The sequence below is a fragment of the Mus musculus genome, chromosome 12 (genome assembly GCF_000001635.26).
Source record: "Mus musculus strain C57BL/6J chromosome 12, GRCm38.p6 C57BL/6J".
Taxonomy (NCBI): Eukaryota; Metazoa; Chordata; class Mammalia; order Rodentia; family Muridae; genus Mus; species Mus musculus.
In genome coordinates, this window is record NC_000078.6 from 33392739 (window position 1) to 33404222 (window position 11484).

An 11484-nucleotide genomic window follows, 5' to 3' on the forward strand; every position below is an offset into this window, starting at 1 on the left:
AAATCATCTCTACTTGAGGACTGTCACACAGTCTCTATTTGTTCCTAGTTTATCAATTTCCTTTCTCTGAACAAAACCTGTTCAGTTAGCCCCTGAGATTCTTGAAATGCTTCCCCATGCTAATGAGGTATGCCAGGTACCCTAAGTCCCCAGCCCGTGACCTTTGCCCATCCTGGATGCCCTTACCCTCAGTCCCCAAAAACCTTATAAGCCTTCATTCACCATAAGCAAAGTTGATCTGTCTACTGACCAGCAGTCCCTGTGTGGGCATTCACTGTCGTGCTCACAGGGCTTCTCAACCCCCTGCTCAGTGTTTCTGCTCCTATTGACCTTGAGCATTGAGTCAGCTGATGATCCATGAGAATGAGGAGACCCACATGGCTTGTAGTCCCCTGCGTTCCCAGGACTCAGGGAGGACTAGAAGAGGACCAAGCCATTCAGTGGGTTAGCACCGCACTCTACAGGGCTCTGGGGCTCAGCCTGGCTAAGCTGGAGGAGAGACTGATACCAGGACTTTTGTAGATACCAGAAGGTAAAGATAAAAACTGAGTTCTCTCTCTCTCTCTCTCTCTCTCTCTCTCTCTCTCTCTCTCCCTCCTCCTCCTCCCCCTCCCTCTCCCCCTCTCCCCCTTCCCCTCCCCACCCCAACCTCATGTGTGTGTGTTCCAGAGGAAAGGGGTGGGGAATGGGGTTGCCAAAGCCAAGAGGGTCTAGAGGAGCTGTGCGATTACAGGTAGTTCTAAGGAAAGACAGGAAAGGAGGGCAGGAAGGGGCGCAATAGCCTGGTTGGGCCTAAGGAAATGTCAGGTGAAGAGGGCCACCAGGTAGTCTTAAAGACACTTACTGTCTAAGCCCAGCCTTGAGCCTATTGCATGTAACGAACTGCACTGTTTTTGCTGTATATGCAAATTTTTCTTGTATAGACATATAATGGCTTAATTACAGAAAACAAATACTTTTAATATTTTCCCACTGTCATTCATCAGCATGCATGAAATCTGTGTATTAGACTGTATTCAAAGGATTAATTTGTTCATTAATTTATTTTACTGAACTGCCTCTGCCCTCCCTCCTCATCCTGGGATTACAGGTGTTCATATTTATATCCTGCTATAATTTATGAGTTAATGTTTTGTTTGAGGTTGCCGGGATTAAATCTAGAGCCTCCCTCACACTGAACTCATCTATGCCCCTCTGGCCATTTTAAATAGGGTCTTTTTTTTCTTGTTCATTTAGATTTTGGGAGTATTGTTATGGCAAAGCGGGAGATCTAACCTCCAGTCTGGATATTCTAGTCAAGTGCTATACCATTGAGCTATGACCTAGTCGCAGATGTTTGGTTTGTTGCCGTGAATGGCATAAGAAGAATAAAATAAAATCATTAAAGTATGTTTTTGACTTGGGGAAAAGATAATTTCCAAGAATTACTGGCCTGTCCCTAAATATACATCAGCCAATTTGTATTATGTATTTCTGTTATGTAGCGTTTTTGGCCTTGACAATTATAAACTCAAAATACCAGCCAACTTTGAAAAAACGTTGAAGATGCTCTGTGCTTTGCAGTATCAAGTATTCAGCTGGCGTTTAATTCCTTAAAATAAGCAAGCACCTACGTGCACATTGGTACACAAATTTGCTTTTATTGTTAATGATGTTTACAAAGCAAAACGTTTTGCTTTGATTTAGTTTGTTTTGGTTTTCTGAGACAGGGCTATATATCCCAGGATGTTCTTCACTTCTGTTTGTAGCCAAGGATGCCATTGAACCCTTAATCTTCCACCCCCAAGTGCTGGTACTATAGACAGGCATGCATCATTGCACCTGACTTCAAAGAACTTTCTTTAAATTATATATCTATTTTATACAGGGTTGCACAGGAAATGTGTTAAAAGAGTTGAAAGTGGAGAATCATTACCGAGTGTAGTTCAGCAGAAAACACCCAAGCTCAATATCCATACCTGAGACCTCCTGCCAGGGCAACCCTGAGGGCTGCTCACCCAGAAAATGCTATTTAGGATTCTTAGAACTGCTAACGTTCTTTTCTCATTGATAAATCCTAGGTTCCCATCATTAAAACCTCATTCTGGAACAAACAAGTACAGGAAGCAGGAACCCGGACCAAACAAGCTCAGCCTCTGTGTTGGCAACTGCATCACAAGCTGGTGTCACAGACTGCCCGCCACACCCCTGCTTCTTCCTCAGGGGTGTGGAAGGGGGTTGTCCTGGTACCTGGGAGGGAAGAGGAGTGGGGCTGGGGAAGGTGAGGTGTTTCACGTGAATGAGCACGAAAGGGGCGGAGTTGGGCCCCCTGGAGGCTGCCTGGTCGCCTAGCAACGGCTCAGCTAGGAAACATGGAGCCTGTGGCTGACCGGGAGCTTCAGGCCAAGCTGTATTTAGAAAGACATCGGATCATGGAATTGCTGAATCAACTTACTAGCTTCCTCCTCTTTGCCCGACCAAGTAAGGGTCTTGTCTCCATTGGCTTTCTGACTCTCTCTCCCCCATCAAAGGGTCACCAGCACGCCGCTTCCCTCCCTATAGCCAGCCCTCTTCACTCGCTCCATTCCCTGCTTCCCCACGAGTGGAGGAGCCCTGCCGGAGTTCGAAGGCTCTATGAGCCCCTCACCCTCCACGCATATCCCCAGCTCTGAGTCAAACGTGATAAATGTCCTCTTGGTGCCGCAAGGAATGGTAGGGAGGCTGGCAGAGTCTGCGAGTGGCAGAGTCTGGGGACTGCCTAGCTCCAGGTCCACCCCTTATAGTTATGAGTGCTTGAAGCAAGGCTGAATGTCTGTCTCTTCCATGGGAAAATGGAGATAATAGTACAGATCTAATGGGGACAGAGCGAACACCGGGGACGGGGGGCGGGAGGGGGGTTCACATAAATTATAGCTATATCAGCCTTGGCCAGGCAAGCAATAGATCTTTTCAATTCAATTCTAAGGAGTCTCTGATTTATTAAGGGAGATAAACAATGGTTAGTGTGAGCTGCCAGGATCCTCCTGGGGAGCTAGGGTTTTTTCCTGGCATTTTTATAGATTAGACTCCTTCAAAGTTTGGGTTATTCCATAATTGTTATTGGTGCATGGTAAGACGTTACATTTGAGATGATGACAAGATTGCATCCTCCCAGGGTGAATTGAGCCTGCCGGCCTTCATGATAAGTCTCCAAAATTACAAAATGTTCATTTACTTCTCTGGAAAGGAAGCAGAAATACCATTCCAACGCAGAAAAACAAAACAAACAAAAAACCAAACCAAACAACAATAACAACAACAACAACAACAAAACCCGAAAAACAGTATAACCACTTAGGGGATGAGAAAAATATTTTGAAATATTTTATTGTATTTTTTAAAATGTATTCATTTAAACGTGTATAGGTGTTTTGCCTGCATATCTGGCTGTGTATCATGGGCGTGCCTGCATGCCTGTGTGCCTGGTCCCTGAAGCGGTTAGAAGATAAGTGTCACATCCCCTGAACTAGAGCTGCCCATGGTCTGAGGCACAATATGAGTGCTGGGACCTGAATCAGATCCTTGCTCTTAACTGCTAACCATTACATTTTTTTAAAAAGATGTATTTATTTATTTATTATATGTAAGTACACTGTAGCTGTCTTGAGACACTCCAGAAGAGGGAGTCAGATCTTGTTACAGATGGTTGTGAGCCACCATGTGGTTGCTGGGATTTGAACTCCGGACCTTCAGAAGAGCAGTCGGGTGCTCTTACCCACTAAGCCATCTCACCAGCCTACCATTAAATTTAAAACACAAATTTAGCACATCTAATGTTCAGAACAGCCAGTGTTTAATATACATATATATTTTGCTTAGATTATATTTCCTTTTTCTCTTTCTCTTTCTCTTCATTGTCAAAGTAATGAAGTCTAGACTCATCTGGGAGATGGGGCCCTGGCCACGTCTGTGGTTATGTCTGGACTGAGGGGGAAGCATTTCCATCAGGCTGCAGCATTCTCAGGATGAGGATCTTGGAGATATAAAAAGCAGAAAAGCAAGCTGAGCAGAAGCATCACCTCTCTGTGTTCTGCTCTGGGACTTTTACTGCCTTGATGGATTTTTAACTCCCATACTGTGATGCAAAATAAACCCTCCTCCCTTAAGTTACTTTTGCCAGAGTATTTTAACATAGCATCAGAAAAGTAACTAAGACAGAGACATACACTTCAAATAATGACCATTATGATTTCCTTAACATACACAGAGAAGCCGGGCAGTGGTGGCACAAACCTTTAATCCCAGCACTGGAAAGGCAGAGGCAGGCAGCTTTCTGAGTTTGAGGCCAGTCTGGTCTACAGAGTGAGTTCCTGGACAGCAGGGGCTACACAGAGAAACCTTGTCTTTAAAAAACAACAACAAATGCATATGTACATACATACGTACGTACATACATACAGAAGAGCAAGTAAATAACGCTATAGTGAAATAGTATTGGTCAAATTCTAGCAGCTGAAGTTGGTGATGGGTCCATTATCCTTTGCTTTAGGTTTGCTTTCCTTTTATTTATGCGTGTGTCTGCTTTAGTACTTGCCATGTGAACACAGGGGCCTAAAGAGGCCGTACTAAGTCATCAGATCCCCTGGAATTGGAGTTTAAGGCTGTTGTGAGCCACTTGAGGTAGGTTCTGGGAACAGAACTTGGATCTTTTGCAAGGGCACGTGTTATTAAATGTATAACCTTAAAAAATTAATTCTCACCAATAACTTTTAAAATTGTTAGAAAAAGTGGGCCTGAGACCTAATATTCAAAGCGTAAAATGCAGTGATGGTGGCATTGGCCATCTAAGCAGTGGTGTCTTATGTCTGACTTCTGCTGTGATTGCTGCATTAGTTTGGAAAGTGGACTCCATTTTCTGTTTTTAAATCAGTTTGACAGACGAGCCTGTTGATCCAGAGCACCACTTCTTTGTCAGACACAAACATTCTGCCTCGTCAGAAGACAGCATTTGTCTAAGACTGTTTCTGTTTCCTGGGTTAACTTCTTCCCTGCATCATGCCAACCCCTTTGTCTTTGTAATGTCCGTCCCTTTCTGCAAATTAGATCATCTGGGAGCTTGCAAAACACCCAACTTTAACTGCTAGAATTCGACCAATCTTGTTTCACCATTAGTGCCATCTACTTGCCTTTCTCTTTGTATGTATGTGCATGTGTGTGTGTGTGCATATGTATGTATGTGCATGTGTGTGTATATGTATGTGTGCACATATGTATGTGCATATATATGTATGTATATACATATGTATATATGTGCATATGTATGTATACATTTACATGCATATGCTTGTATGTGCATGTGTGTGTGCACGTGTATATGTATGCATGTATGTGTATGCATATGTATGTACATTTGTATATGTGCATATGTTTGTATATATACATTTGGTTTTTCAAGGCAGAGTTCTCTGTGTAGCCCTGGCTGTCCTGCCCTGTAGACCAGGGCGACGACCTCATAAGTGACTGTTAATACTCGTGCACAGTTTACTTTCATATATGAGTAAGTCTCAACTGTTAATTTGCAGAAAAACCAAGAGAGTATTTAATCTCTCTTTTGGAACGTCTGAGAGTTGCCAAGGCAACACACGTGGCATTTCCCTACTTTATGGACAACTCTAACACTGTGTCCATGTTTGAGATGATGGACATGGCCGGCAGAGGCTGCATATCATTTGTGCAGTATAAAGAAGGTCAGTGCGACCCATAAACCGACTGGGGTGGCGCCATCATTTTCTCTAGCTGAAAATAATCCTAGTTTGTAAATTTTTGTTTCTTCTCTTCCTCACTTTTGCAGCCCTAAAAAACTTGGGTCTGTGTACTGCAGATGAAGTTTTGAATGATGATGGACATATAATCACTCTGGATACATTCAGGGATGAAATGTAAGTTAAAATATTTTAATTGCATGGTATGATTTTGAAGTATTAATACCACTGCATATAGAGCACCACTACCCTTCCTTTAGTGTGTGTGTGTGTGTGTGTGTGTGTGTGTGTGTGTGTGTGTGGTGCCCAGAGCAACCTTAGGTATCAGTCTTTACCTCCTGCCTTGTCTCTTTGTAATTTGCTGCTGCACTATGTACCCCAGGCTACCCAGCCTGTAGGCTTGCAGGATTCTCCATCTCCACCTCATAGCTTGCTGTAGAAGGGTGATGTTCACACTACAGTGCCCAGCTTTACGTGCGTTCTGGAGATTCAAACTCAGGTCCTCACAGTTGCACAGCAAGTGCTCTACCCACTCAGCCATCTCTATTCACTCTCCCTCCGCCTCCCCCCACCCCCCTACCTTTTGAGTAAAACATTTCATTCCCTTTAACTTTCAGCAACTAGCAACTGAAGGTAGAAAAAGCTCCCTCTGGGAAGGAGAGGAGTGATGATAGGGTTAAAGAGGAAGTTCCAAACAAAGTGGGGTGTGCTGGAGCACACTCCTTTAATCCTGGCCCGCAGGAGGCAGAAGCAGGTAGATCTTTGTGAGTTTGTGACAGCCCGATCTACTTAGTGAGTTCCAGCACAGGCAGGGCTATGTAAAAAGACTCTTTCTGACACTAAAACAAAACAAACAAACAAACAAACAAACAAGAAACTTGATCCATTATCACACATGAGGGGAGGATGCTCAGTCTGCTAGAATTACTAAAGCTCTCCATTCCACACAGTAGCTGGAAAACTTCCGTATATAACGTAGAAGAGGACCAGTGGGAAGCCAGAGTGAGTGCACGTGCGAGCCTCACAACCAGACTCACATAAAGGCAGAAAAGGAGAGCTGAAGACACAAAGTTGTCATCTGATGTCCACATGCCTGCGGACAACACCCCATTACACAAAAAATTATAATCATAATTATAGATTGACATGACTCTAAATAGATAGTAACAAGCATTGGAGTCCTAGTGTGTAGGGGATGGCAGTGGCAGGAGGATCATGAGTTCAATGCCAGCCTGACTATAAAGCAAGTCCATCCCTCCCCTCTCCCTTCAGAAAATAGAACAGAATGTATCTTAAAGTGTTTTCTCAAAATTACTTTCTACAGGGTAAATATCAATAACGTAGGCTATCTGCATGCTTTACTCTTTTTGTAAGAGTTTTGTTTTTATTTTCTGTGTATGAGTGTTTGCCCGAGTGTGTCTGTCTGTGCACCTCATGCATGCAGTGACTGCAGAGACCAGAAGAAGGTGGTATAGGACTGAAGTTACAGCGGCTGGGCAGTGAACCCAGGTCCTCTGGAAGAGCAGCCTCTTAACAGCTGAGCCATCTCTCCAGCCCCCAGCCGGGCAATTTTTGATTGAGATGTTACAGCATTGAGAGTGATGAATAATAGCCCTGTCAGAAGACAACAAACAAACAAACAAACAAACAAACAAACAAAAAACCCTAGAGTATAATTTTATAGGTGTAGAAATCTTCCAGCTAATTTAGCTCAAGTTGTTTAAAAGCCTTACTGTCTGAGGGTTTATTAATCAAGGCATCATTGCCTGAGTTGGGAATGTTGCTGGAGCATGTCCCTTGCATGAGCAAGACTCTGAGGCTGATCTCCAGTACCACACAAACAAAACCTATAACTCCCGAGACCAAGGAAACGTTAAAGGTGTGTGTGTGTGTGTGGGGGGGGGTTAGAATCTTATCCTTTTTTTTTTTGCATTTTTATTAGATATTTTCTTCATTTACATTTCAAATGTGGTAAAGCTGTTGACATGCGAACAGAGTTTGCTCCCTAGAACCCACATAGAAAGTCTGACACGACAGTGTGTACTTGTAATATCTGTGTAGGGGAGGCAGCGACAGAAAGAACCCTGGGACTTGCCCAAAGTCCCAGTGAAAGATCCTGTTTCCAAAACAAGGTGGACATCTTGAGGAACAATATTCAAGGTTGACCTCTGGCCTCCACAGGTGCACACACACACACACACACACACACATTCCAACATGGATAAACAAACACATGTGCACAGGAATTTACACACAAATACAACTAAGAAATGCCTTAAATGGGAGGACCTGAATGTAGAATATTAGAAACAGCCACAGCTTAACCACCATCTTATAAAACTTGTTATTATTATTATTATTGTTATTGTTATTTTGCAGTGGTTGGGGGTAGGTGAGACAGATAGGACCTCACTATGTTGCTCAGGCAAGTTTTGAACCTTCAGTGATCCTCCTGCCTCAGCCTTCAGAGTGCTGGGATTATTGATGTCTTCTACCACTCCCAGATCACAGTGGGTTTCCTTATATAAACAGTGCATTCCCAAAGCAGATATAGGAACCTCAATGACCAACACACATTCATAAGTAGTTCTACAATAGCTCCCCTTGCTTAGCACAGTGGAGGTCAGACATAGCCTACCTTTGCTCCCACACTGCCTTCAGATGTCTGCATTTCTATTTGTAATGCAATTACTTTGCTTCTCACAGCTAAATTTTCTGTTCTTTGTTTCCTTAGGAACAAGAGGATGGAAAAAATGTGGTCAATGTTTTAGTGGCATTGTAGCTCAAGATAATAAATGGTCCTACCACGTTTCCATGTGTCTGGTTTCATTCATTCAACATTTTATCAGACAACTTCCATCCAACTGTCGCCTTTGTTAGACAACAGTTTTCTCAAAGACACATTATTTCCCATGGTTAGGCCAGCTTGCCTTGAAATTCAGCAGAATCTCAGCCTTGGCTGAGCCAGTTTGTAAATTCCAGCTTCACTTAAGGCTGCAGTGGCAGGGATGCGCTCAGAAGCTGTGCGTCTTTCAGGATCAGTGCAGAACTGATGCAGGCCCGAGAGATGCAGGCTTCTTCTACACTGTTTAGGAAGACAAGAAAGAAAAGGAGAGCCTCTCCTGCACCATCCACCGGATGATAATGACCTTTGGAGAGTCCAACAGCCATCTTGACTATCTGTGCATTTACTATTTTGTTTTTTAAGTAGGCTGAGAGGACCCGAGGTGTGTGGGCTTGATAGACGATTCGTTAGTCATCGACACAGGACTGTGTTTCATTATGTCGCCAGGGTTTTCCTCAGGAAACCGACACCAACACTAAATGCAGGTCTGCTTTTAGGTATAATTAAGAAAAGGGGAAAAAAGAAAAGGAATAAAAATGAATATAGCAGAAAAGGCAAAATAGCGAGACAAAACAGAACCATAAATAGGTTGGGGATGATGGAGCCCCACACTCAGGAAACTGAGGCAGGAGGATCTCTGTGAGTTCAAGGTCAGCCTGGTCTACCCTGTGAATTCCAGGCCACCCTGCATAGTGTGATTCTGTTTCAGAAACCCAAAAACAAATCGGAAATAGGAAGGCTGGTAATAGTTCCATGGGTAAAGTTGCCTGTTGGCAAGTTTGGTAACCTGAGTTCAATTTTTGGAATCCACATGGTAGAAGGAGAGAACCATTTCCCCCAAGTTGTCATCTGGGCTGCACACACACACACACACACACACACACACACACACACACACACACACAATTTAAATCATAATGAAAACAAGTAGGGGTTGGAGATTCCATGTACTAGAGAGAGTGCTTGCCGAGCATGAATGAAGCATGGAACGGGGCTGGGGTGTCAGAGCACTCAGAAGATGGAGGCAGAAAGGTCAGAAGTTCAGGGTCACCCTCTACTAGTACACAACAAGTTCAAGGCCAGCCTGCGATATATGAAACCGAATTTCAAAAACAAAAAACAAACAAACAAACAAACAAACAAATCATCAAACCAAAAACAACCATAGCTTCCTGAAAGAAGTACACATGAGTGTCTGTGGTTTAAATGAATGCTTTCAAATTGCAAAATCTCTATATGTAATGTAAATCTTTAAATAAACAAAATTTGACAAAATTCCTAGTAAGTGTTCTCATGTTTATACCTATACTTAGAGCTTAGATTAATATTAAATTTATACGAAACCAGATTTTTCTCTGGCCTGGGCTATTGTCAGGCGCTAAGCCTAGCTGGGATTTCTTATTTTTTGCAGATGGCAGAATTATATTTGCATTCACTGTCTATTTACCTTCCCAGTGATATACAAATGGCATTAAGCCAGATGCTAGGAAGTAAGCACAACATGTAATTTATACCTGGTTCTGGTCAACTTCTGAGGACGTGAATCACATACATTATTTCGGTTTTGCTATTGTATTTTGAAAATGTAATAGATAAACAATGAGTGTTTTAAGGTTTTAATTTTTCTTTTTAATTTAAAATTTTTATTTCATGCACATGTATGTCTGTGTACCACATGTGTGTGTGTCTGGTGCCTGTGGAGGCCAGAAGGGTGTGTTAGACACTCCAGAATTGGAGGTATGGGTGGTTGTTATCTACCATGTGTGAGTGCTGAGAACTAAACCCAAGTCCTCTGCAAGAGCATCAAGTGCTCTTAACTGTTGAGCCCTCTCTCCACATCCAGATTATAATTGATGGCATTGCAACCAAATAGCAACAAAACTCTGAAATTACTAAAAAGAAGTATACTCCACTAATGTTTGGATACACCAATACTTATGGTAAGTGTTTGGCTATACCAAAGTTTATGGTTAGATTTTACGCTTACTGTTTAAAATAGTTTTCCTGTCTCTCACAACAGTGAGAAAATGAAGGAAGAAGATGTTTTGTCCTATCAAACTGCAACTGAGCCTCTCCTCCTTTGTTGACTTGATTAGCAGGGATTATCTGAAACAAACAGCACCCTGTAATGGCTGCCTGCCTTCCTCAGCACAGCCCCAGGCTCCACTGACTTATTTCCTGACAGATGTAAACACACAGCTTCTCTACAAGCCTTTGCCAGGAAGTTTTGAATGAGAAGAGGTGAAGCTGCTGTTCCAGCTGAAGCAGAAGTTATGGTAACATGAGATCAGCAAGCGTGGGCAGGCTGAGCTGGACTGGGGCATCGCTGCATGTGCAGGCTGAGCCGCAGCGGCAGCCGTCTAGAAAAAGGAACAACCTCCTCCAGAACGAGGTGGAGGCTATTCTTATCACTTTGTATCTTTAAGGTTTCAACAAATCATTTTAAAATTGAAGAGGTGTGCTGTTCTGGAAGAATTCTAGGGCAAAAGAAAAAAAAAAGTAACCTCTAGCATTAAAAGTTCTACCACAAATAAATGTATCTACATTTATATTTTGTTTTTTTGTTTTTGTTTTTGTTTTTCGAGACAGGGTTTCTCTGTATAGCCCTGGCTGTCCTGGAACTCACTTTGTAGACCAGGCTGGCCTCGAACTCAGAAACCTGCCTGCCTCTGCCTCCCAAGTGCTGGGACTAAAGGCGTGTGCCACCACTGCCCGGCTACATTTAACTTTTAATTATTTAACATTTCCTTAAAATACCTTAAGTTCTATTGTTCTAAAGCCAGAACTTACAGTTTATCTCTAGAACTTAAAAGACACCAGTCAATCGTATGCTCTGATTTCAGCAAACTAATACTACTTCCAAATTGATTGCAGTACTCTGTGTGAGGGTGCCATGCTAGGGCATAAAGGCAGGAGAGT

At 42.8% G+C, this 11484-nt stretch overlaps 1 protein-coding gene and 1 long non-coding RNA gene across 3 annotated transcripts in view; one reads left to right on the plus strand and one right to left on the minus strand.

Annotated features, from left to right (window-relative positions):
* Atxn7l1os2 (ataxin 7-like 1, opposite strand 2) overlaps nucleotides 1–2022 on the minus strand; it is a 36518-nt gene extending 34496 nt beyond the window's left edge. Inside the window, exon 1 of the long non-coding RNA NR_131031.1 lies at nucleotides 1959–2022. This is a non-coding gene — a long non-coding RNA (ataxin 7-like 1, opposite strand 2). The remainder of the gene's footprint in view (nucleotides 1–1958) is intronic.
* Nucleotides 2023–2086: 64 nt separating this feature from the next.
* Nucleotides 2087–8531, plus strand: Efcab10 (EF-hand calcium binding domain 10). Of its 2 annotated transcripts, NM_029152.1 has the most exons (4): nucleotides 2116–2460; nucleotides 5541–5705; nucleotides 5810–5897; nucleotides 8455–8531. In NM_029152.1, the coding sequence occupies exons 1-4, from the start codon at nucleotides 2352–2354 to the stop codon at nucleotides 8489–8491; spliced, it is 399 nt and encodes a 132-aa protein (NP_083428.1). In that variant the 5' UTR covers nucleotides 2116–2351; the 3' UTR covers nucleotides 8492–8531. The 2 variants fall into 2 exon arrangements, with proteins under 2 accessions (XP_030102824.1, NP_083428.1); XM_030246964.1 differs by lacking the exon at nucleotides 5541–5705 and having other exon boundaries at nucleotides 2087–2460.
* The last annotated feature ends 2953 nt before the right edge of the window (nucleotides 8532–11484 follow it).